General features: G+C 43.2%; 4 protein-coding genes across 10 annotated transcripts in view; 2 read left to right on the top strand and 2 right to left on the bottom strand.

The window, feature by feature from the left end:
- Positions 1-2,783: 2,783 nt before the first annotated feature.
- XBP1 (X-box binding protein 1) lies at positions 2,784-5,752 on the top strand. The gene is given in 6 exon segments (XM_065033000.1): positions 2,784-3,080; positions 3,159-3,255; positions 3,324-3,452; positions 4,010-4,087; positions 4,090-4,173; positions 4,738-5,752. Coding segments are annotated over 6 exon segments (1,155 nt in total). The 5' UTR covers positions 2,784-2,871; the 3' UTR covers positions 5,296-5,752.
- A 393-nt stretch (positions 5,753-6,145) lies between these two features.
- CCDC117 (coiled-coil domain containing 117) lies at positions 6,146-13,481 on the bottom strand. Of its 3 annotated transcripts, none has more exons than XM_065033003.1 (6): positions 13,304-13,481; positions 12,815-13,116; positions 11,701-11,751; positions 11,104-11,337; positions 9,547-9,684; positions 6,146-9,009 (listed from the first exon to the last, which is right to left on the bottom strand). In XM_065033003.1, the coding sequence occupies exons 2-6, from the start codon at positions 13,108-13,110 to the stop codon at positions 8,757-8,759; spliced, it is 972 nt and encodes a 323-aa protein (XP_064889075.1). In that variant the 5' UTR covers positions 13,111-13,116; positions 13,304-13,481; the 3' UTR covers positions 6,146-8,756. The 3 variants fall into 3 exon arrangements, with proteins under 3 accessions (XP_064889075.1, XP_064889073.1, XP_064889074.1); XM_065033001.1 differs by having other exon boundaries at positions 12,815-13,113; positions 13,304-13,431; XM_065033002.1 differs by lacking the exon at positions 9,547-9,684 and having other exon boundaries at positions 13,304-13,436.
- Positions 13,431-24,428, top strand: LOC102091110 (solute carrier family 2, facilitated glucose transporter member 11-like). Of its 5 annotated transcripts, none has more exons than XM_065032996.1 (12): positions 13,451-13,586; positions 13,860-13,954; positions 15,883-15,981; positions 17,153-17,201; positions 18,171-18,300; positions 19,457-19,605; positions 20,534-20,721; positions 22,018-22,128; positions 22,241-22,342; positions 22,621-22,696; positions 22,946-23,073; positions 23,831-24,428. In XM_065032996.1, the coding sequence occupies exons 2-12, from the start codon at positions 13,910-13,912 to the stop codon at positions 24,032-24,034; spliced, it is 1,281 nt and encodes a 426-aa protein (XP_064889068.1). In that variant the 5' UTR covers positions 13,451-13,586; positions 13,860-13,909; the 3' UTR covers positions 24,035-24,428. The 5 variants fall into 5 exon arrangements, with proteins under 5 accessions (XP_064889069.1, XP_064889068.1, XP_064889067.1 ...); XM_021284906.2 differs by lacking the exon at positions 13,451-13,586 and adding an exon at positions 17,788-17,912 and having other exon boundaries at positions 13,858-13,954; positions 17,041-17,201; positions 23,831-24,223; XM_065032997.1 differs by lacking the exon at positions 13,860-13,954 and having other exon boundaries at positions 13,431-13,586; positions 23,831-24,223.
- HSCB (HscB mitochondrial iron-sulfur cluster cochaperone) overlaps positions 23,745-25,470 on the bottom strand; it is a 4,579-nt gene continuing 2,853 nt past the window's right edge. The window contains exon 6 of the mRNA XM_065033007.1: positions 23,745-25,215. Coding sequence (XP_064889079.1) covers positions 25,124-25,215 — 92 coding nt within the window. The 3' untranslated portion in view covers positions 23,745-25,123. The remainder of the gene's footprint in view (positions 25,216-25,470) is intronic.

Below are 25,470 nucleotides of genomic sequence, written 5' to 3'. Positions count from 1 at the left end.
CGGCTGAGGTGAAACACTTCCCTGCTCTAGCTGACGATGAACTCAGCAACTGGATTAGTAGAGTCTCTTACAGAAAGCTAATTGTTACTTTCCATTTTAAGAGTGAGAGCACTAGAATTTTGAGAGGTGCACTCTTGAATCACAGTGTGTAATGATGAAATTTAAGTAAAATGAATACCAAGTCCATTACAAACATTACGGGTTTGAATAACCTCATTTTAGGCTGCAGAACAGCTCCCTCATTTAATCAGCTACTGATACAGATCTGGGAATACTCCAGCTGTTGACACAAACTTGGGCCTTGGGCCATTTTCCAAGTGTTTTCAGATGCACATTGGGCAAACAAACTTTTTCTCAGACTATGTTTGTTAGTTATATTACCTTTTCTCAGCACTCTATTCTTCCATTTTCTTTCCCTCCCCCTTTTCCTCTTCTCTCTTTTTTCATACATAGATAACATTCAACTCATAGTTCTTTCTCTGTATCTGATATCACACAAGGGAAAAGCCTCTCCACCTTTGTTAAACAAAACTATTTCCTTCGGTGGGTTGGCCACCTGAAACATCCAATGTAAATCTACGTTAGCGAGAACTAATGTTGTTTCTGGCAGGACGGCCGCCAGCATCCTCATTGGCACATCCTTTAGTTAGATGGAGGTGCTGAACTAAAGGGCAGGGTGAGAAGCATCTGAGTAACCAGAGCACTGTCGTGTGGGTCGCAGAATTGAATCCAGCGGCTGAAAAAAGAGAAAAATCCAAAAAATGAATGTGTAAACAGCAAGTTAAAAAAAGGTGGAAATCACAACTCACCTTCAAGTCTCTTAATTAAAGCTTTCTGAAAGGGTGTCTTAGTGCAAGACCAGCTTTATTGAACTTTTCTTTGCCACTCTTTCCCTCAGTGGCTTAACCATATATTTAATGAAAGACTTTATGTATCCTGATAGTAGTAAGGTGATATGTGTGAGCCTAAATGTATTTCCAGTAACTACATGACTGGCAGGCTTAGCAATGCTACTAAAATTATTCATCAGGACTAGATTGCGAGGTGTCGTGCCCTTCTTTTGCCAGCTATTACTGTCAACACTAGAGATGTTGGTGGATGCTGTTAGATCCAGTAAGAGTGGACACCACCAGTGCCAAGCGCAGCTTCCAGTTTTGTGCCTGGTCATTATCACAAAGTGTTTTATTCATGATCACAAGCGTTTGTTGCAAAAAGAAAAAGATGCTTTTGCTGTGGTTCCACATAAAATTAAATAGGAAAATTAAACCACATAGAGGTAGGAAGTCAGGATTTTTCTTCAGCCATGGTGCGAAGAAATCGGTATATCTATGCAATAGATCACACCATGGCTAGTCTCGGCAGTATAGCTATAAATATCACAAAGCATCACAAGCAGGGGCAGCCCATTCAACATTTTTGTTGTAAAAACAGAGCAACTTACTTGAAATGAATGTCTGAAATCAGAAAAATATATTAACACTGGACCCAAATTTTTTTAGAAAACAGTAAAGTTTTTAATTGGGAATTAGAATTATAGAAAAAAACATGAGTCCAAACCCAGAAAAGACAAACAAAGAAGAAGCAGGTATAATAGTTTTCAACTACGGGTATTGGAGGGGCTTAGCAGGACCATAACAAACAACTTTTTTGCACTCAGGCTAAAAGGCTTATCAAAAAGTCCCGATATTTTTCACAAAGGTATCAAAGTAGAAAGGTAAACTCTCAGCCTTAACTAAATGTCATGCTGCAGTGAGTAAGGAAAGGACAAACACCAGCTTACAAATGCAGAGTTTGTTCTCGGTATCATAAAAGCCTGGCAGAACTCCAGCACTGGAGCAGTGCCAAACCAGAACACAGCGCCTTTGAACTTCCAAAGCTCATGTTTTTCCTTTACTGTTCAACTTCTTCACCAATTTTAATGCAATGTACCAACAGATTTCAGAAATAAACGTTAAGTATACAAAGTTCCAGCATTTTATAACAACTCAGGTTGTGGGCACCTGCCGCGAGCTAAGCATGGAAAACTTTGGTCGACGTTTCAGAACAAAGCCAGTGCCCAAGGTGGCTTGTATCACTGCTTGTGCACCGCTGAACAGCTGCACTCCCAGGTGCAGAGTATTTTGAGGCCTCCTACCTACAGAACTTTTACTTGTTTGGGCCCAAGACACCTCAACCTGATACCGCCCCCTCAGACACGGGACCCCAGCACAGGGCGCGTTTCCCATCGCAGCAACGGCCGGTCCTGAGAACAGCCCCAGGTGTTCGTGTGCTCTCCTCTAACTCAAACCCACCAACCGCTAACCTCTTCTCAGTTTTTCTGGTCTTTTAGCCCATTTTTAGCCCATTCGCATGGCACCTGTTACAGCTCCATTCTTGGTATTTCTGTTCCTGCCAGGGCTGCCCCTTTCCCTCGGGCTCTGCTCGCCACTGCTCTGGGACAGATCACCTCTGGGGACGTGGCCACGGGGCAGATCTGACTGTGCTTGGTCCCTTCTCGGGACACCCCTCAGCTGCAGCGGCTGCCCCCGGTCGCCCGGCGCGGTGAGGCCCGACCGGGTACAACCGGGTACAACCCGGCACAACCCTGACCCCCAGCTAAGGGCCCACGACCCCACATAGGCCAGGCCGCGGTGACCCCGCCCCCGCCCGCACTGACACCTCACCAGCCCAACCCCCGCGTCTGATGCAATTCGTTTTCCCCCTTGCTCTCAGCCGCCGGCCAATCACGAGCCAGTCCGGGCGCAGCGTCATTCCGTCCTGGCCAATGAGGAAGAGCCACGATAGTAGAAATCCGGGCGGGGCGCAGGGAGCAGCCGGCTGCCACTCGTGCCGCTGTCCGCTGCGTCGTGTCCCGTTCCGCCTGTCCCGGCCATGGCAGCGCTGCCCGGCGCCGCGGCCCCGCGGCTGCTCCTCATCCCCAGCAGAGCGGCCGAGTCCCCCGGCCCCGCCGCTGGCCGCCATCTCTCCGTCGTCCTGCCGGCAGCAGCCGCCCCCAGCCCGCCGGGCCCGGAGGCCCCGCAGCCGGCCCGCAAGCGGCAGCGGCTCACCCACCTGAGCCCGGAGGAGAAGGCGCTGCGCAGGTGAGTGCGCGCTGGCCGGGGGCCGGCCGTGGGGACCGGCGGGGGGAACATGGCGCTGACGGCCGCGCTGCCCCGCAGGAAGCTGAAGAACCGTGTGGCAGCCCAGAGCGCCCGGGACAGGAAGAAGGCGCGAATGACGGAGCTGGAGCAGCAGGTGGTGGAGCTGGAGGAGGAGGTGAGGGCCGGGGGCTGCGGGCGGGGATCGGGGGGTGCTGCGGGCTCCCTGCTCACGGCTGTCTGCAGAACCAGAAGCTGCTGCTGGAGAACCAGCTTCTGCGGGAGAGGACGTGTAACCTCGCTCTGGAGAACCAGGAGCTCCGCTGCCGCCTCGGCTTAGACGTTCTGAAGACAGAGGAGGAGAGTGAGTCCCAGGTGAGCCTTGTCTCCTCTTCCTCGGCAGGACCTGCGGGAGCGGCCCCGCTCCGCGGTGGCTGCGTGGCGGTGGGCGGGGAGCGGCCGCCCGGAGCGCTCGGGCTGCAGCGGCTGAGCTGCCACGGGGAAACTTCATGTGCCGGGGACGCTCTCACCCTCTCAAGAGGCTTTCCCGCAGTGAGCAGATACCGAGTCTGACACAGGTGCCACTAGTAGTGTAAGAGCAAACTGACTGGTTCCGAAATATTTTGAGATTGTTTCACGTGCTCTTCTACATTACGTTCTAAAAATGAAGTAGCAACAGTCGTATGCCTCGCTCAAAAGAGCAAGGGGTATGGTGGAGAGAGTCAGGCTCTCATTTGAAGCAGCAAAGGCAGTAAATCTGCAAGTGTATGGATGTTTGAGTCAATACTGGAAGCGGTCTTACCATCAAGTTCCTACTGTACAAGCAAGTGGAGAACATGATGTTGGAAGCCTTTGCAGGAAGAGCATGATCTTCAGGATTGTGTACTGTCACAGCACTTGTGGTGACTGACTGGTCTTTTCCCTTGGCACAGGTTGTGAAAGAATTGCAGGTGGATGAGATTAGATTGGTGACCGGGTCCGCTGAGTCCGCAGCACTCAGACTACGTGTTCCTCTGCAGCAGGTGCAGGCCCAGCAGTCACCATTTCTGATAACTTCCACATGGATTCTGATGGCAGTGACTCTTCAGACTCTGAGGTGAGCACCCACTCCTTTCCAAAATGCCCGTGAAATTCAGACCTACGCTGGGTTTAAGACTAGTGTTAAACTTCTTGTTGCAAAGTCATTTTAACTTCATAGTTGGCTTGTTTTCCAAGTCTTGGAATGCCATACCTGTGGCTCAAAACAGCTGTATTCAGTGAGTACAGGAGTTAATGCAGCTTGAACAAGTCCAGTTTCCAGAAAATCTTGTGGTATATTGCCTGAAACAGCCTCTTAGCTCTTGCAGCAGCAGTGTACTTGCTCTGTGGAGCCAGCAGGTAGCGTGGTATTTGTATCTACCTGATGAGCCAGGATCTTGAGTTTTTAATGGTGTGTCTGAATATCAAATGCATATAGAATTCTATGGGGATTGCCAGTACCTTTTCAAAAAAGCTAATGGACAAAGAATTTCTGAAAGATAAGCAATTGCCATAACTGTCTGTTCTGATGGTGTTCTTGGTAAAACTCCTAGTTCTATGGGCATATTACCATATTTTAGTTTACATATGAGGTTTAATAGATGCCACAACTGTCCTTCTAAAACAGTGTTTCATTCTGCAGTCTGATCTCCTGTTGGGCTTTCTGGACAATCTGGACCCAGAGGTGTTTCTCAACTACGCTGATTCAGACTCAACGTGTCTTGAAAAGCTTGAAGGAGAGATCTGTGGAGAAACAAATTCCATACCAATCTCCTCCTCTCCCGCTTTGGGGTCCCCATCAGCTAAGCTGGAGGCCATTAATGAACTGATAAGGTTTGATCATGTGTACACAAAGCCCCTAATACTGGAGATTCCTGTTAAAGTGGGCAACCAAACCAATATGCTAGTGAAAATTGAGGACGTATCTCTCTCTTCATCTGAAGACAAAGCTGTCTCTGAGGTCCCGGTATCTGTGAAAGAGGAACCTGTCGACAGCTTCATGCCTGAACTGGGCATCTCTCATCTGCTCTCCTCTCACCATAGCCTTGCAGCCTCAAGCTATCTGCTGGATGCCCATAGTGACTCTGGATATGAAGGATCCCTGTCACCCTTCAGTGACATGTCCTCTCCGCTTGACGCTGACCATGTTTGGGAGGACAGCTTTGCCAACGAACTCTTTCCACAGCTGATCAGTGTCTGACTCAGTAGTAACTCCCCTCAGAGAACTGTCCTGGCCAGGTAACAGGACATGGCCCTCTGGGGTGGGGGGGAATCACGTATTATGAAATGTGTTGCTCGTTTCTACCTGTGCTAGTAGACGGAGCCGATGCATTTCTCCTGGTATGAAAACACCCAAGGTGTCCTGTTCTGCCCACCCCTGCAGCAGTGTTGGCTTAGGAGGGACAAAAGTTTCTCAATAACTTGCCAATTCTACATGAACCTGAAAACTGTTAATTTTGTTTTCTATTTCAAATAATGTTAACACCAAAAACTGCAGTGGGATATTCCTATACAGACAACTGCATTTAAACTAAATAGTCTGTACATCTTGCAGATTTACTATGGAAATGCTTGTTTTCCATTTGCTATGTAGAATTGCTTTCTTCATTTAATATTTAACTGTATTGGTGCCATTAAAGTGCAATGCAGCTTGCTGACCTTCTTTTGCCTTGGATCTCAGTGAGGAGGGGAGAGTATCTGACCCCTGCAGAGTTTGAAACTAGAAGCTTTATGAGATTGTGTGTCTCTCTTTCATCCTTATACCACAGTAATGCACCAATCCAGCAGCACTTCCATGGTGTGTGTAACTGGATGCTTTAGCAACTTCTTTTTGCCAGCACTTGATGTTGCAAACTGTTGATGGTACATGGGTTTGTATGGTGGCCAGAGCTGCCCGAGCAAAGTCTGCAGCCTGAATAGGGAACACGGGTGGCAGCAGCTTGATGTCTGAATAAGACTAATATTGTCCTGTGGGCAAGGACTGCTGTCCAAAATGGTCAGTCTGGATGAAGGTGGGTGCATTATTAGGAATGAAGCATAGCCATCTAAAAAATATTTTAGAAAATTTATTGGAAACTGATATACAAAGGGTGATTTGGTCCCAAGAGAAGACAGACCAGAATCAGATCTTCCGTATTTCAAAATAAAGTTTTTTCTAATACTGCACAACATTTGTCATCCTGCCTGTAAACAGCATTAATAAAAGTCTTTTAAGGAAGCCAACAACAAATGAAATTCATACAAATACAGAAGTTGAAAACACCCAGTGGCTTGTTGTTTCTCACCCTCTCCAAATGATTGCTACAGCAAGAATCTTGCTCTGCTCTCCCAGATACTTGATTCCTGCTCTGTCCCGCTCTCCTCACCCACCAATTTAAGCAATTCAACCCTGTCCTCTCCTAAGGGCAGAAACGAATGATGAAAAAATTAAATGTTTTCCATTAAAGCAAATTTCTTGGATGCAGTTTTTCCCCCATGTTGTAGACTTTGTCAATAGTCACTGCTATATTCTTGTTTCAGATGCCAGAATAACAGGTCAGTGATGCTGTATCAGCATCGAACGATTAACAGGAAACAGACCTCTGAAAGTCAACCTTTGGTATAAACCTAACAGGAAAGAAAGTATGCTTAAAAGCCATCTACAAAAACTTCTGCAAATGCAATATGCAATTTGTCCATTTTATGAGGAAAAAACCTGCATATAGATTTGATGTATTTAGGCCTCCCACAGTTTTCTATACCCTCTGTTGCAATTTTAGTGTTGCTGAGGTGGTTCCATCAATTTTTTGAATTTTTTATCCTTTTTGGTTTATTTAGGATTCAGAGCTATCAGCTCAAACAGTTCCAAACTTGAACTTCCACTGTAACCCTGCAAGCTTAAAAACAGGTAATTATTTGGAGGTACCATGTCCTCTACCCGCAGGACCCCGACTTTCTCCAAACTGCACTGCTTTACTTTCCAAGCAATGTAGCACATCAAAGGCTGTAGATCGTAAGCACATCCAGCAGCTTAATAATAAATGAGAAGTTTTATGCAGTACATGCAAGAGATTTATAGCTGACCCTGAAATTAAATCAGACATAATAGCGAGAGAGCTGCACATGTTCTCCAATTTAAGAAAAGTTCCAGAATGGTAAAGTTACACGCTGTTTTCGAGCAATACCTGTTCAAATGTTGGAATGTTTCTAATGAAGCTCTGAAATATTTTAGTGAGAGTCAGTAAATTTCACTCAACCTTTGACAAAAGCAGCAAGATAGACAGGATTTAAACCTTTGAACAAAGCTTCTGCTGTCAGCCGAGAGAAAAGAAAGAATGACTGCAAAAAGAGAAGCTTGATTTAAACTAGGGACTAGGGGTTATTCAACAGTAAAAAATACCATCACAAAGATGATGCAAACAGCTGCATTACTGCGTACTTGCTCCTTTATGTTTTGCAATATGTCAAAACCAGACAGGGACGCTAAGGCTCAAACCAGAACATATTACTTGGAAAGGAATTTCTTACAACAAGCCTCAGTTTAGATATCTCTGAGAAAGCTCATGGACTTAAGAACAGCAGATGACATTCTCTGCCTTGTTTAAGGGTTTTAAGTGTAACAGAACTGTTGTGCATTGAGAAAAGGTACAAGCAATAACTCCTGGAGGACTCCTTAACACCCTAGGCAGGGTACAAAATTCTTTTGGCATACATCTGTATAAACTATGTGACGTTAGGTTAATGGCACATGTTCTGCCTTGAATGGTTACAAGTGATAATCAGCATTTGACCCTCTTTATGCCAGAAAATCATCTGTTATCTGATTTTTAAAGGATGCCATTTATTTAATCAAAAGTTACACTGTCTTCAACTGACTTTCTAACTCGATGCATACAAAGAATCTCAGCGCAATGTGAAATGTCAATCAATTGGCTGAGCACCACTCTTCTCCAGACTTCACATCATTTAGAAAGGGGGGCATCAAAAACCCACAAACACAATTTAGGAGCCAATGAAACAAAGATGACTGAAGTTAGCAGATACCTTGCAAGTCATTAGCTGGTTTTACTTTCTAAAAAGCAAGAGGCTTATGCTGAGCTATAACATTCCTTCCCTACCACACTGCAAAATTCCCACATTTGAGTTTCCATTGAGTACAAACCAGCCACAGATAAAATAGTCACAGCTGAAATAGTGTGAAAAGCTGTATTTCCATAGGGATTGCTTTTCTATCTGCAACTGGCCTCAAGTATTTCTTCCTTTCCATATCTTTTTGTAGTTCAAATTAAACTAACTGACCAAGCATGGTACATGCATCAGAGTCTTAGTGGCTCAGCAAGTGAACGATGTGGTTTAAGCCACAGTTACATTCAATGTTTGGCTTTTATACTTCACCAAGGACAGTTAAGAGGATATTTCACCATTAAGCAAGATGGAAAGCTACCTCCTTGTTCCAAAAGGCCTCTGGATTACCTTCTCAGTAAAAACAAGAATATCTAACAGACTGAAGTACAGAATTAAATTGTGTCTGGCCAACCCACATTCTTATGATTGTTAGCAGGAAAAAAACAAAACCAAACAAAACTTCAGATTCACACATCAAACCAGAAAGAAAGAGGGAATAAAAAAACCAGCATCAAAAAACCATCAGAAGCTCACCACTTCCAGTCTAGTATCTGCCATCTACAACTCCATTTCTTCTTCTGCACACCCAGAGATTCCCAAACTAGCATATGGGTCTGGAGACATGGCAGTCTGTTGTGATTCAGGGAACGTTTCAGTCTGTGGGTCAAAAGCAGCTCTTGGTGTTGGCTGCTTAGCTTGACACCCTTCTGGACTCTGCTGCTTGAAGTTCTTAACAGGAACAGGCTTCAGTTTATCTGTGAGAAACTCAGGAAGGGGCTTCCAAAGCACCAGCTCCATAGACGGACGGCTCCTAGAAGGGACGGAGTCTCTGTTAAATTGACGTTCTCCTATCACAATTATTAAATGCAGATATCAGTGAGAATTTTAATCCTTTGTGCTAGCCTGGAACTATATTCCAGATTCCATACACCTTCCCCACACCCCCATTAAATTTTGACTTCCTTAACTAGGTCCATTTCTTCTGGTTCTAACCCTGTATTTTCTTTATTTTCTTTCGCACCAAACCTGATGACCACTGTTGGTCACACTTCAGGATCTTCTTCTTTCAGAAACTCTCATACATAAAAAAATCAAGGTATATTTTATTCAACAAATTTCACTCCATACAAATGAGGAGTACAAACCAGACAGCCTGATGACCACTATTGTTGCACTTCTCTTTTACATTAGGATAGTTTTTCCTATTTTTGACTGGATGAATGGTCTGTTATACAATGTTGGCTGCATCATGCAGTAATTACAGACACCTCCACAAACATGAGACTTGGTCTCTCTTTTCATTTGCATGTGTTAGCTACATAGCACCATAATTTCCTCCAGAACTTACATAGATTCTATTATTTTCTTTGTCAGGACTTCACCAAAATCCCTCTTCATCCCTTTTTTAAGGGTATCTGACAGGATAAGAGTGGGCAGATTGCTAACATTTCCATCAGCATGAACTTCCTCATCTTCATCAATTATCCTAGGAATGGAGGGGGAAGAGGGAGATAAACACTATTGAGCATACTGTGAACAGGTGTATGTACCACAGAGTACAGTTACATTTACGTGCGCCGTGCAGCGCAGACTCTGACCCAGGCTGGGTACCAGAAGCAGCGGGGCCGTGTTAGCACGAGTCTCTCTTGGGCCAATATACCCTAAGAACGACTGTTACCATAGGAGCCACTCGAGCAGCTGTGCCACTTCTGGTACCTGCGCTGGCCTTGTTATCCCTGCACCGCCCAGCAGTGCGCAACGCAGGCGTACACTAACAGAAAATAAATCAACCCCTTCAGGGGAAAGCTTGTGATTCAGTCACATTATAGGAGCAGTAGCTTTGCCTGCTCAATTCCCCATATTAGAACTTTGAGAATTACTGAAAACCTACTGAATACAGTTCTTAACCTTTAAGGATGTTGCACAATTTTGTCAGAGATTAAAATGGCATAAAAAGCTGAAGTACTCAGAACAAACTGGAGGTATCTCCTTTGTTTTTGATAAATCTTTTAAAGAAAATTTAGCAGAGTAGCTGGGAAGGATGAGGAATAATCCTCTGAGAGGTCCAAAGCAGACTTTGTAGTGCAGATACAGCCAGATAATACAGCACTACTCTGATTTACCCATAAAAAAATAAAATCATCTAACAGTACCTTGCTTCCCTTCACGCATCATCTATGGAGTAATCATCTAAAAAAAAATCTTGTTTTATAATTGATAAAACTTTTGGCTTTTTTAATAATTGTCTGCAGTGGTCATTTTGGCTGTTTTGGAATACCACCTTAACTGCAATCAACTCACATATGCATGTGAAATTCCCAGGAATCTTTCAAAGGCAAGAATGCACAGTGCATGCATTAAATAATTGCAAGAGACTACCCATAGCCACCCCATCACCCCACTATCAAGCCATCTGGCATTTACGAGCAAGATTAACCTCAGTCTTACTGCATATATGCAAAAAGGTCTCTCTGGTTAATGCTATTCTCTACACTGACAAATTCACATCTGCCTTGAGCATTTAGAAGTAATAATCACAGAACAAGCTGCAATTGATTGAAAAAAGCCGAGCTCAAGCCTGACCAGATGACGTCAATTAAAATTTGAGCTCTGGATACCCACAAAAGCACATAAAACCCCACCACGGTTTATTGATGATGCATAACTGTGAAAAGGTGGTTATGTATTTCAGCATCTCTTGCTCTAGCACCCTCAATTTCAGATCACAGTATCAACCCCAAGACTTACAGGACCACAAGAAGCCTAAAAAGCAATCACTTGAACAGAAGGTTCATCTCCGATTTACTGCAGTGTTATCACACTGCTGAGTGCTAGATTTAACCCTTAACACCCACCCAAAAAGGGAAAGCTCAGCAAAGCCAGTCTGCTTAATCCCTGCATTTACCTGTCCTCAATCTCCTGAAGCTTCCTGCGAGCAACCTCGCATTGCTGTTCCCCCATTGTCTGATCCATTTCTTCACAGGGAATTTCTAACATGGCAGTTTCAGGACCGCTGCCACCATACTGACTGGCTACCTCCCCAGCTGCCTGCTGACCTGCACAGAGAATCCATTCTTCAGTGCTGGGATTCAAAGGGCAACTTTTGGCTCCTGTCAGTCTCTTCTTCCTCACAGGACAACTAGGAAACAAAGTAAGTTCACAGCTGTCAAAAGAGAAATGTGGCACTCTACAGGAAAAAGTGCTACAGAAAGTCACGTGCATTTCAACAGATTTGACATACTATGGAAACAAAACCTCCACAAAGAAAACAAATCCACATTGTTTTTATTAAAATGTGGGTACCCGTGCAAGAAAATCAGTGCTACAAACTAATTTGGTAACTGAGGAGGATTTGGGCTTATGTGCAGTTCAGGGGAAGAGTTTCAAACAGAAAATGATAGTTTTCCTTCCTGTGTATGTTGTAGGTGAAATGTGCTCAAATCTTCACAGGAAACAAAAAGCAAATTAAGATTTTTCAGGCTGTAAAAGAAATTTAATTTACCCTTCTGCCTCTTCTTCTAGCTTATGTTTCTTTCCACAGCGAACAGAAACACTGCAAAAGAAAAACAAATAGTTATTTAGCTTCTAATTATATCTTTCAGTGACACTGAGATTTTGAAAATGTATTTTCTTCCCTTTAAAATTCATTTGCAGCTCAGAGCAACAGTCACAGTACTTCATCAGCTATGAAGGGAGTGGAAGTCTTGGACAATAAATGACCACTTTGTTCCAAAGAAAGTCAAAGAAGACTGTAACTATTCAGTTCTTCAAGCAGAATCCACACTAATTTCTCCTCCTTTACATTACTTATTTTTTTCCACAATGGGCAAGACCAACTTTTGCTAAAATTCAAATGCTTCAAGAAGCAACACGTGATTCAATTTCAGCCTCTTAATATACTGTCTCACAGTGACATACTCAAATACAACCAAACAACAACATTTCATAGAAGAATTTAAGGGTTTTTGTGCTCACATATGAGAAAGAGGAAGTTTTTTTTAAAAAAAAGTACACGAGATTAAAAGCATGTCAAGATGTTGATAATCTTAATCACATTTCTTTCCTTTTGAAAGGCCCCTTCACACAGAATCCCAGAATGTCAGGGGTTGGAAGGAACCTCAAAAGCTCATGCAGTGCAATCCCCCCATGGAGCAGGAACACCCAGATGAGGTTACACAGGAAGGTGTCCAGGCGGGTTGGAATGTCTGCAGAGAAGGAGACTCCACAACCTCCCTGGGCAGCCTGGGCCAGGCTCTGCCACCCTCACTGAGAAGTTTCTTCTCACATTTAAATGCAACCTCCCGTGTTCCAGTTTATACCATTGCCCCTTGTCTTATCATTGATTGTCACCGAGAAGAGCCTGGCTCCATCCTCCTGACACTCACGCTTTACATATTGATAAACATTAATGAGGGCGCCCCTCAGTCTCCTCCAAACTAAAGAGACCCAACTCCTTCAGCCTTCGTCTTCCTCTAACACACTTCAAGGCTGTAAGATGAGCGCAATACAACTCTGACATCGCACGAGTGAAACTCTACTAGAAAAAAAACAAACAACTGTAACCCGTCTGGAAGCCAACGGCCTTTCCCGCGGCTGCAATCGCGGTTCGTACTCACAGGCTGCGGCCCGGCGGGATTCCCGCGCTGCACGACCCCCCGGGCGGCCCGGCCGGGCCCTGGCTGTGACTGCCCAGCGCGGCCAGCGACGCGACGTCGAAGCTGCTCTGCAGATACAGGCCGGGGGAACCGGAGGCTCCGTCGTTTCCGTTCCCCGCCATCATCACCATAGGGGGCTGCAGACGGTCGTGGCCGGCGGCTCCGGGCGCGCCGAGGCGGTCGGGGGCAGCGGCCTGCGGGAACTCCAGGGCAGGACCCGCGGGGATGCCCTGACAGGATCTGCCCAGCGCTGCCATTTCCTGCTGCCGGGGAGAGAGAGGAGCTCAGCGCCGAGCGGCCCGGGGCTCCTGCCGTGCTACGGGCGGCCCCGGCACCTCGGCCCTCCCGCTGCTGGCGCCGGCCGAGGCGCTCCCGCAGGAGCCCCGCAGCACCGGGGCCGGGCCCGCCGCCACAGCACACACACAACACCGCCCGCCCGCCCGCGCTCACCGCCGGGCCGGGCCGGGCCCGGAGCTGTACGCCACCGCCAGAGCCCAGCTGCTTTCCAGGCCTTTCGCCGCGCTCGGAGAAGGAGGGCGAGGGCACTCTGGGTGTTGTAGTCCCGGGCGGCCGCGGGGCGCGGCGGGAGCTGTAGTCCCGGGCCCGGCGGGGTGGCGGGCGGGCAAATCCCAGTCATGAGGCGCCGATCCCGCGGCTCCCTCGCGCCCGGGGCCGCAGTGCGGGGAGGCGGCGAGCGGGAGCGGCTGCCGGGGGGATGGCACCGAGTCACAAGGTAATCGGCGGTCGTTTTCTTTGGCAGCTGGATGCTGCGGGTCGCGGCTGACTGACGGGCGCGTTTGTGCTCTGACTTAGTGAAAAAAGTGCGAGTTCTGCCGTGTTAAACATGGGAGCGCTCTCTGTAGCCGCTGTAATGCCTTATGAAAATTGGACATTTCTGTCATAAAGTCACCAACCATTGAGAAGAATCCCAACGGCTAGAGAGGGAAGGCAAAAAACGGTGTTTTAATACAATAATAACTTTCTTTGGCACCTTTTATTCCTGTAGTGTAGTTTACTAAATTTTGCAAAGGAAATCAAACTCAGCCCTCACTAAGAATGGAGTCCCAGCCCCTGCTGAGAGGGCCTAGAGCGCACAGCAAGGTAAGAGAACCGTCCTGGCCTCCTGAGATGGATCCTGCGGACAGTTTGTAGCTTTGACAATGATGCACACGTGTGAAATTCTCTGATTCTTTCATGTTTACTTTTAAATAAAAATGCATTAGGTGATCAGGCTTGTAAAGTTTTCAATTTTCCTTACGCACCTAGCTGTAAGAGCACACATTCTGATGCTTATGTTTTATATTGAATGTAAATTGAATTTTGATGTGGCATGTTTCTGACAAGAGGCAAAGGTGCTTATAAAGTGCCAGGAGTTAAGCAGGTTACAGAACAGAAAAGGCTGTTGTCCATGCTCTGAGAAATCTGGGTCCAAACTCCTATGTGACATGACATGTTAGTGCAATGTGCAGACTGACTTGAGCAGGAAAAATGGTGCTGTCATAACCAAACATAAGTTATGTGATGTATGTTCATGATACTAGGCTTTTTTGTTTGTTTTCTGTTTCTTCTGGATTCCAGGTTGTATCTACGAGACACACAAAATTACTCGACAGTATTTGGTTAATAGAAAGGTCTGAGTGTGCAGTACCTGTATTTACTACCTCTGGTTTTATTTTTTCTACCGTTGTCACTGAAGTCTTTATTTATTACTCTTAATTAATTGGTTTGGTTGTCATTCACATAAATACTTTTTATTCTCAGAAAACTGAGAGGAAATATTAATTGGATTTTATTTTAGTAAGATCAATTTCAGTTTCTTCTGAATTTCAGTCCCGATTGAAGTTTTGATGAATTATTTTCAGGAAAGACACAGCTCTTTCAGAATACACTATAGCGTCTGGAATAACTCAGTGTTTCTGGGAACTGGACAAAGAATGAGAATGGTGAAGAACTACCTTACAATGAGAAATTCAGGGAGTACAAGCTTGCAAAAAAACCAAACCACACTACTGTCTTTTTCTATGAAGGAAGAGGAAATTCGATCACAAGAGTACCTTTAATATAGGAGACATTGTTGTGTCCAGCTGGAGTTAGACAAAAAGATACTCTGAGATGAAATTAGAACCTAATTTTTAATGAAAGGGTTGTTAAACATTTGGACGTGATGTTATTTTTAGTACTGTCATAATCAATAAAAAGTAGAGTCAAGAAGTATCACATGAGAAAGCCAGACGCTGTTTAAACCCCTAGAGATCTTCTCTGACCAAGAGGCCTCATCCAAAATATAACGTTTTATGACCAGTTAGACTCTCTTGGGGTTAGAATGCATCATAATAGTGGTTTCTCTTTACCTTAAAACCTATGAGTCTGTGGATCTATTAGTTTTAGTTCCTAAATATCGATTTAGGAATCTAAATAGGTAATCAATATTGAAAAAAATAAAAATACTTTATTTAAAAATAATGCTATGTGGTTAGTGTATGTTGTGATTTATATGCTGTGATTAGATACTGCGGTTGTGATTTAGATACTACGGTTTAGCACCTGCTAACTTGCAGACATTTGGTAATGAACTTAGGGGCTTGCTGAGGGAAATAAAAGATGGTTATTTCTCACATTTCAGATGAAATGCAAGTCATGGAAATGGGGGTTTGGTTAATTCTTTTGTTGAGTCGTTGTGCCTCTAACACCAAAGTGAAAACTCCTAACAGTCTTTGACAAAAAACAGCCTGTAAATGGCGTGGTTCATGCAAAAAGCCTTTATACAGCTCAGTAAATGTGTCATCAGCAGTGCAATGGTTGTATTGCCTACACTTAATATGCATACTTGTAGTTGCATCTCTGAAAGCCATGAGTGATCATGGCCAAAGTCAGTGCAAAATGTTTCTCCTGCTGTAGGTGTCTGAGAGTTTAAGTAGTTTTCTAAACAAACCACGGTGATATATTTCACCATTATTTCCTCCTAGATGTTACATGCACGTGGGTTCGTTGCCCTGTTTTCATGCCCGTTGCTCTCTTCTGTTCTCTAGTTCCCCAGCTGGACCTTGTTTCTGGCTGTTTGTGCTGTTGGAATTGGAGGGACCTTTCAGTATGGGTATAATGTGTCCATTATCAATGCACCCACCCAGGTAAAGTATAGTCTCTGGTTCTCAGGCTTGTTTTGCAGTAATGGAGGGATCTGCCTAACTGGCCAAATGCGCTTTCCCTGTGATTGCAGCAGGAACCAAGGCAGGCTGCCTCTTGTACGAAGCATTCTTGTTGGTTTCCAAAACGGTTTCATGTGGGTTTGTTTGTGAGTACCTCCCATCAGAGGTATTCTGTGTCGGATAAAAGTGCCAAACATGCCACAGAAATACCTCTGGTAAAGTCTGGTTTAGGAGGATTAACTGAATGAATAACTAATATCTTCCAGTCACACTTTTGAAACTGTGAAGGCTGGATTTGCTACAACACGCTTTTTACAAAGGTTAAAATAAGCTGTTTGTGAAGGAACATGTAATATGCTGGGAACAGAGGGAGGGTCCTGAGAGTTTATTCTTCTGTTAAGTCTTTGTTTGCTGGCTAAGAACAGGAGCTTTCAGTACAGATAAGTGGCAGTTCAAGCATTTCTAAAGACAAATTTCAGGAAGCCAAGCATGTGGAATAACAGTTTTAAAGCTCTGACACATGAATACTGTAAGAAAGGCAGTGGTATTTTACAGATGCAGAAAGGGCTTGTACTATGAATTGTTGGATTACACTAAGGCAAGAAGATTTAAACCAAGTGCCAGAATGAATCTCCTGACAATAAAAATCATTTGGTTATGTGAGACCTCCGTGCTCTGAGATGCTCCTAAAAAACAGCAGGACCTGCCTGTTCACCCTGTCCCCCTTCTCTCAGCGGGACCTCAAAGCTGTTCCATAGCAGTGTATGGAAAAGTTGTTTTTCCTCTAGTGGGACAACTTCTCGAGGTCAGGTTCGAAAGCAGAGCTGCTCAGCAGTCTTTGGGATATGTGGGGAGTATGAAATGGTATTGTGGTCAAGGCAGATTCTGCTAGTCATCCGTGTTTTTAACATAGTACAAGTAAGATGGTATCTTTTGTTAGCTCTCAGAATTGGTTTTCAGGATTGAGGTGCAGTTTGTTTGTAGTGCTATGCTGTAGGGCTACACATAATGCCACGCATTCATCATTCTTTCCTACTGCAGCATATACACAAGTTCCTAAATGAAACGTGAAATAGTCGGTATCACAAGGAACTAAATCCAGATTTGCTGACTTTCATTTGGTCTGTCATTGCTTCTATATTTTCACTTGGAGGCCTGTGCGGAGCCCTTATTGGAGGTGGCATGGCGATTCGCCTGGGCAGGTGAGTTACAGCAGCATGTTTTCCTTTCCTGCTTTCTCACTGGTATATAAGGTAAACAAATGGAAAAAGAGTGGGAGAAAATGTACCTTAGGTGACTAGAAATGTTTTTCACTTCAGAGTTTTTAGCAGAATTTTGCAGTTTGTTCCAATGTGGTTTTAAAAGATAAGCCCTGAATAATAAGCCTTCCAGTCTAGTATTTCCATTGTATTTATTGAAATCTACGTAGGAGTATGCATGTACCGTATGGTAGAAAACACAGGTCACCCCTACACATTTGCAGCCTTCATGCCAGTAAGGACATGCTGTGTAATCTGTAACATTGCATGCATATTCTGGATAGATAGAGCATAAGTGAACAAACCCTCACTCCTACCTTGTCAGGCATTTCTGTCACATTTATCCATTATCCTTATGTTCAGACTTAAAAAAACCCCATGAGTAAACAGTTGTATCAGATATGTGGATTTGCAGTGAACAGCGTGTTTTTTTCAGTATAAAGCCCATTTTTTTCCCACATTACCAGCAAGGAAAACTTTTAAAAGAACATGTTATTGCAGATTTCCTTTTTTTTTTTCTCCTCTTCAGGAAAGGAGCTCTTTTGGTGAATAATATTATAGCAATAGTGGCCTCCATTTTAATGGGGATCAGTTTTCCTACAGGATTGTTTGAGTTACTGATTGTTGGAAGGTTTTTGATTGGCATAAATTCAGGTGAATTATTTTCTATTCTTACTTTCAATAACCTCTGGTGAATGATAAATGATTGTTACTGCTGATTCTTTAGGTGTTATGATATGTGTTTGTATGCTGCTCTGTAGATAGAATGACAAAAATGCTCTGTAGTCTAACTTGGAATCTAAAGGCAGCTAAACTAATAGAGAAATTAGCTAAGTCCGATTTCCTACGTGTTTTGGTTCAGTAACGCTTTTCAAAGCAAAATCTATTAATAGTAAAATGTTCTTCTTGCAGGTGTTGGGCTCTGTGTGCAGCCTCTGTATTTTGGGGAGGTTGCCCCAAAACATCTTAGAGGTGGCGTGGCCATGGGGAGTTCCATCTTTCTGACCGGGGGGATTCTGACAGGACAAATAATTGGTTTGAGGTAAGAAATGCATGTTTTTTCCTGACTTGTGTTACTCGCGTGTAAAGAATTCCAGTTCCTGCAAAACATTATGGCCATTGTAGCATTAGCAAATCAACTTCCCACAGGTCTACCTGTAAGAAGAAAACCCTGCCATTGTCACCTTATTCCTACAACTGCAAACCGTCTGCACTATCTCCTCAGGAAAGTGTTCTTAGTTTAGATGAGTCAGCCAGATCAGCATCAATAAAACAGGTGCATTTATGCTGAGTTCATATTTTCTGCCAGTTTCTTGCTGAAGACGGTGGCCGTTCATGAGACAGAACTTGAAAGCAAATGTCTCGTCATTTCCGTACTGTAGCACTACTGCTGGTTTTGTCCCCTGTGAGGTCCGATGAAGTTACAAGGGACTTTATCCAGTGATCTTACAAAGTCCCAAGAACATAGAATGCACAACCTCAGGATGGAAAGCTGCTCTCACGAAGTCTATAAGAAGCTTTTCACTGCCTTAAGAGCAACGGCCAGTACTCCAAGTAACAGCTCATTCTGGTTTTTCTGTGTCCCTCTACCAAACACACTTAGACTTTTCTTTTTCCTTATTTCTAGCTTCTGAATTAATTGCTTTTGCTGGATACTTTAGGTGCGAAGTGCTACAAAATAAAGTAGAACATGAAGTTCAGACTATATAATCCAGGGTCAGCATTTAGAATTCAATACACTTTATATTGTAACAAGTTTACATTGTCTTCAATGCATCGTCCTGCTGATTCTAACTGTACCGATTTTAATGATACCTTTCTATCTAATATACTTTCTCATTAGCTCAGCTTTGAATGGGAGGTGGGACCAGATGACCTTAAAGTCAAGTCCATACGCTGTTACTTACCCGCATGGCCAGGAAACACTGCTTGGGCAAACCTGAAAGTAATACTTAGGAGCAACACAGCAGTAAGCAGCAGTAAGACAGTGTTGCTCATCTCGTCCAGGTGAAACCTGCTTTCAGAGTGCCTGGAAAATATTTTCCCAACCTCTTTCTGCTGAGGTTCACAAGACATAGGTAACTGGTTACGGGAACATTTCCTGAAGGACAAACATCTCATTCCCAAAAATCTTCTGAATGGTCACCAATAGCTAACTACTTTGGGTTTTTTCCTTCTTTTTTCCACACTTCTCCCAGGGAGTTATTAGGTGGAGAAAGGCACTGGCCCCTGTTGTTATCCAGCAGCTGTTTCCCAGCATTTGCCCAACTTTTGTTCCTGCCATGGTTTCCTGAGAGTCCCAGGTATCTTCTTATTGACAGAGGTGATGAGCTGAGCTGTGCCAAAGGTAACTCGCAGTGTTTATACTTTCTCTGTCTTCAGAAAGCTACCAGGAGTTTATTTGGTTCGAGATTCCTTTTTTGTCAACACAGCACAGTTGCTTAGTGCTTTTTGGCCCATGTTTTTTCCTCCAGTGAGCTTACAAGTAAAAAGGAATTGTGGAACTCGGGAGTCTGTAATGGGTTGTGAACAAAACTTCATTGTCTTGTTCCAAATATATGTTCATGTTTTGTTACTCTCAAATGAAATCTCTAAAGGTTTAAGAATTTTTCTCTTGAATGGAGTAACGTATCTGAACTACTTAACCTCTTACTGGATTATTTCTCAGGTCCTGTTGCAGATCAGTATCAGTTATATCAGGTATTTTCTTCCATTCGGTCATACTGTTGTACTTCTCCTATAAGAAATAAGAAATAATACAATAAAAAAGAAACAGCATAAGTAGCTGAAAAATGAGAGAGCTTTTTACTGGAAAAAAAATATATTAAAAAGAGATTAATTGGCTATTTGAGCAGAAAACTCCTTACCCTCCATTTTCTGAATATTTCATTATCTTTTAAATACCTTTTCCCCCCTCTATTACATCATTCAGATTAGCTGTTGTGATTTCCTTGATCCTGAGATTACGCAGTTCTCTTTATACTGCAAGATCTCTTTATACTCACAAGAGATTTTCTTTCACAATAGAATGTCAAAAGGAGACGCTGAGGTAACTGTTTGTATCCTCATGTACCATGGATAGTGTTTTACTTCCCAGAGAGACCTGATGGAATAATACTCCAAAAAGTAAAGTATTAGTCACTGTAAGTAAGCAGGCCTAATTAATTCAGTTTGAAGGTCTGCTAACGAAATATGAAAAGAGCCTCTCTAAAATAACTAAATAATCAAATTGAGAGGACAGCCATAACCGAATTTATTTTCTTCTCTCTTTTTAGCTTTGAAGCGATTTCATGGTTCTTCAGAGTATCGAAGGGAGATGGAAGATATCCAGCGGGAATGTTTTGCCTTAGATGGGGAGAAACCCAAGAAGCCCTGGCAATTATTCACTGATCGTGGCGTGAGATGGCAGCTCATTACTGTGATTGTGCTGACTATGGGCCAACAGCTCAGTGGGATAAATGCTGTAAGATTTCATACATGCAAAGAGCTTAAATAATTATTTAATTTCCATCTGTTTTTCAATCTTTCATTAATGTGAAGGATCCACATAGAGAAGCTCAGAGAAATGGGTTAAGTTGGAAAGAATATCTTTGTATCACTTTTGTGTTTCTCTTTTCACCTCTGTGTTTCTGGTATGTAAATTTCTTTAAAGAATGACTTAATACTTACATCTTCTGAAAAAGTAAATAAAGTTAAATAAAGCTTATCCCATTGTATCTGGTTTAAAAATGTGAGGTATTATTATCAATAAGTTGGATAATTATACTTGCTTTTATGATAGCAATGTATTTACCTAGACAGGAATTCAACAGATTCTTTTTGCTCTTTACATCTGGACAGGCTGGAGAGCTGGGCGGGGAATAACCTGATGAAATTTAACAAGGGAAAGTGTAGAGTCCTGCATCTGGGCAGGAACAACCCCAGGTTCCAGTATAGGTTGGGAAATTACATATTGGAGAGCAGCATAGGGGAAAGGGACCTGGGGGTCCTGGTGGACAACAGGATGACCATGAGCCAGCACTGTGCCCTTGTGGCCAGGAAGGCCAATGGCATCCTGGGGTGTATTAGAAGGGGAGTGGCTAGTAGATCGAGAGAGGTTCTCCTTCCCCTCTACTCCGCCCTGGTGAGACCACATCTGGAATATTGTGTCCAGTTCTGGGTCCCTCAGTTCCACAAGGACAGGGAACTGCTGGAGAGGGTCCAGCGTAGGGCAACAAATATGCTGAAGGGAGTGGAGCATCTCCCTTATGAGGAAAGGCTGAGGGAGCTGGGGCTCTTTAGTTTGGAGAAGAGGAGACTAAGGGGGGACCTCATTAATGTTTATAAATATGTAAAGGGTGAGTGCCATGAGGATGGAGCCAGGCTCTTCTCGGTGGCCAACAATGATAGGACAAGGGGTAATGGGATCAAGCTGGAACACAAGAGGTTCCGCTTAAATTTGAGGAAAAACTTCTTCTCAGTGAGGGTAACAGAGCACTGAACAGGCTGCCCAGGGAGGTTGTGGAGTCTCCTTCTCTGGAGACATTCAAAACTCGCCTGGACATGTTCCTGTGCGACCTCATCTGGGTGTTCCTGCTCCAGCAGGGGGATTGGACTGGATGATCTTTTGAGGTCCCTTCCAATCCCAAACATACTGTGATACTGTGAATAACTCATAATATAAAATACCTTGAGCTGTATGTTTAGTATGAACTTGACTTTGTTTCCAGATGATGATTTAACTTTTGGGAATGCCCTAGTATTTGTTTTTCTGTTGTAGATTTATTTCTATGCAACTTACATTTTTAAACAAGCTGGGATCTCAGCAGAAAAAATCCCGTATGTGACACTCGGCACTGGAGCTTGTGAATGCGTCACAGCCCTCACCTGTGTAAGTAACAATTCATTCTACCTCCAGCATAAAGGTCAACAGTTCTTCTTGAAGAAGAACATTGGTAAACATGAGCTCAATACAGTAACAGAAAATTATGTCTTGTCCACAGGGTTTCCTGATAGACTACCTGGGAAGAAGAGTTCTCATCATTGGGGGTTATCTCCTTATGACCCTTTGTAGCGTTGTTTTAACGTTGTCTCTGACCTACCAGGTACGAAGAAGGACTCACATTAAACAGTGTGACTATAAGAAGTCAAAATCTGTGACACTCAAAAGAGCTGCATAAGTTTAAACAGCAGCATAAAAAATTACAGCAATTGGAAGATTTGATCAATTCTGCAGCTGTATTTCCTCAAGAGAAGAGAATGCTCTCAGCTAAGATTTGATAACCTATTTGTCTTAGAGCTGCAGTTGCATTTAATGCTGACAAAACTAAGTGGTGGCAAACCAGCATTTATTCTAGCATATTCTCATTCTCTTCTGTTCCAGGAACTGTACTCGTGGGTGTCTTATGTGAGCATGACATCTATATTTGCCTTCATCTTGAGCTTTGGGTTGGGACCAGGTATTTTTACACAGCAATGACCGTTTTGAAGTGGTGAAACGTGTGTCTGGGCCGGGGGATTCAGCAGCTCTGCAAGGCAGGGTTTCCCGTAAGGCTGTGGATGCTCTGGGAAGGAATGCGAGTGAGCGCTTCCCATCGTAACATTTAGTCTCGCATCGCCTGGAACTGAGCAACTGAATCTTTCTGTCATTGGAAGTGCCGCAAATTTAGTGTAATAACCTCTGTTGTTTCTGGAACTCATTTCCCCAGGTGGCATAACCAACACCCTGACAGCTGAATTATTCATACAGTCCTCACGTCCTGCTGCTTACATGATAGGAGGGACTGTCAGCTGGATTAGTTTCTTCACAATTGGAATGCTTTTCCCCTTCATAGTGGTAAGTACACAACCCACGTTTTCCTAATTGACTCACCTCCTGTTTAATCTTCTCTCATAGGATGCACGCTACCCCCCAACCAAGTATAACTAGATTCAGTCCCTCTTAAAATATTTTTGGATATCAACAAAAAAGAATAAAACGTGATAAATGAAAATTAAAAGGAACACATAGGGGCAATTTTCATGTCGAGATGAAAAAAATGAAGAATGTTATCAAAGCTAGGAAAATTAAATATTGAGATTCAAAGAACACATTTCTTAATAGTGCCTTGTACTTTTATGTCAAACTGAAGTACCTGGGGCTAGTGATACACATCTCTGAGAGCTCGCTCAGCTTACAGACAGCGGTTCTGTGATCGGGGCAGCATTAGGGAAAACAACATAGGCTTTCATTTCCAGCTTTGTGTTTTCAGTTTCAGCACTTGAGAGCAAAGCTCACAGAACAGCACACAGCACGGGATCTTGAATTCACAGCCCCTGCTTCTCAGTAAGATGGTTGGTTTTTTTATGTATAGCATTGAGAAATATAAACATTCAACAAATCCTATAATCTTAAAATATGTGACAGCTAAGCAGCAAATGCTGACTTGTCATTCATTACATTGGGAATTGTTTAATGTAACGATAGGTTGAACGTCTTTTTGTTAGAAACTGAGCAGCAATGTTAGGTGTCAGTGGAAACAAGAAGTGTTTTATTTTCCCAGACCCACTGTTACACTTGAAATATATTGCAATCAAACACATTTTATTTTCAGAATGGACTGAAGCAGTACTGTTTCCTGGTGTTCTTACTGGAGTGCTCCCTAGTTGCTGCTTTCATCTTCCTTGTTGTTCCTGAGACAAAAAACAAATCTTTTCTGGAAATCAAAAAGGAATTCAACAAGCTTAATTTTGGAAGAAATGCCCAAAAAAAGGAAACAGAGCTTTATGAAAGAAGAGAACTCCACGATGAATTTTAAAAGCATTCCATGTAACTTAACAGAATTACAAACAGCATCTTCTAAATTAGCAGTTTAACACCATGAACAAGTAGCTTATGAAATCCTCCCGTATATTTAGAGGAGGTTTAATTGAATGCAAGTCAATCTTTCTGAAATGCTGTTACAACATGTATCACTGAAATGCTATTAAAAACATACTGCATTATACATAGATGACTCAATGTTTAGATGCAGCTTGGTGTTGTAGGGACACAGAAATGCCAGGAGAGGGTGTTCAATGAATCCCACCCCCTGGCACTCTCTTATTTATAAGCCCCTTCTTCAGATTTGGGTGGTCAAGTATGTTATTGCTTTACTGAATAAAATATTCTGAGCCATTAAAACCCAAAGAACTGACCTACTGAGAAACTGATATTTGAATTACTGTCATTTGTAGTAACGTTTATTAGAAAGACTTGCTTCCTCAAAGGTTACTAATAAAACAGTTTCTGGGGATTCAGTTTGGGTTTATTTGCCGTGACCTCACATCTTAACATTTTAAACTGCGCAACAAGGTAAAACCTCTTGTAGTTTTGAAGGTCAATTCCCGGCAGACTGAGATCAGCATCACACAAAGCACTAAGTAGCAGAGAGAACAGATGATAGGAATTAAATACAGTTCACTTCTAAAGATTTTTCAAAGTGGTCTGATACACACAAGGGCACTGCAGGAAACTTGAAGGACCTATTGTATGAGCTTTGTGCTTTATCTCCAGCATTTCGTCCAGAAATTCTTCTTATTTTAGTAGTCAAAAAGAAGGAAATGTTAATTACAGACGGTGTTTGTGTGCCTGTGGGATCCTCCTTGCCCCAGCTGTAGCTGCTCACACACCAGTCCTGCCTCACCCGTTACACCGTTCATAACTCTGCCTGCCGGCATTTCCTCATTCCATCTAGTACCTAATAAGTGCTACAGTAAGCACCAGATTTCTTTTACGTTCATCTTCCTTCTCTCGGAGTTAAAGCTTTTAATGAAAACATAGGAAGCAAACACGATTTTTGTGATTTTGTAGCTAAGTCAGCTGTTTAATTGAAAATAACATTAACTCGGTGGTGAAGGAGGCGGTATCAGGAAGGGATCTTCTTCTTCTTTAGCTTATCCTCTAAGTTTGCAAAATATTTCATTTTGCCTAGAAGCTTCTTAGCTTCTTGAAGATCATCTGAAATGAAATAAAACGTTACTAGTTTAAAGAGGGAGGCCTGAATTTTCACTTTCAAAACGAATCTCAGGATTCCAGTGACAGCGCCCATTCCAGCAGGAAGAACTGCAGGCTGTGAGGACCACACACTATTAAAACCATGCTGCCTATTATTTTCATCTCAGATGGTTTTGGAACACCTCAGCTTAGGTGTTCTACAAAACATGTTAAAATGTACGATTCAGAGAAGAAATGTGACATAAATACCTTTTAATG

The sequence above is a fragment of the Columba livia genome, chromosome 17, assembly GCF_036013475.1.
Source record: "Columba livia isolate bColLiv1 breed racing homer chromosome 17, bColLiv1.pat.W.v2, whole genome shotgun sequence".
NCBI lineage: Eukaryota > Metazoa > Chordata > Aves > Columbiformes > Columbidae > Columba > Columba livia.
Note: the sequence above shows the minus strand (reverse complement) of the source record. Positions and strands in the feature narration are given on the sequence as shown.

Bases quoted from the DNA above. Each gene is read 5' to 3' on its own strand.
- CCDC117 (XM_065033003.1), bottom strand. From the start codon at position 13,110: ATGGCAGCGCTGGGCAGATCCTGTCAGGGCATCCCCGCGGGTCCTGCC. The intron at 11,338-11,700 runs GTAAATTAAATT...TTTGTTTCCTAG, and splicing joins CTAGAAGAAGAGGCAGAAGG to TTGTCCTGTGAGGAAGAAGA. The intron at 9,685-11,103 runs GTAAATGCAGGG...CTCCATTCCTAG, and splicing joins CTTCAGGAGATTGAGGACAG to GATAATTGATGAAGATGAGG.
- LOC102091110 (XM_065032996.1), top strand. From the start codon at position 13,910: ATGGAGTCCCAGCCCCTGCTGAGAGGGCCTAGAGCGCACAGCAAG. The intron at 18,301-19,456 runs GTAAGAAATGCA...CACTTCTCCCAG, and splicing joins GGACAAATAATTGGTTTGAG to GGAGTTATTAGGTGGAGAAA. The intron at 23,074-23,830 runs GTAAGTACACAA...TTTTATTTTCAG, and splicing joins TGCTTTTCCCCTTCATAGTG to AATGGACTGAAGCAGTACTG.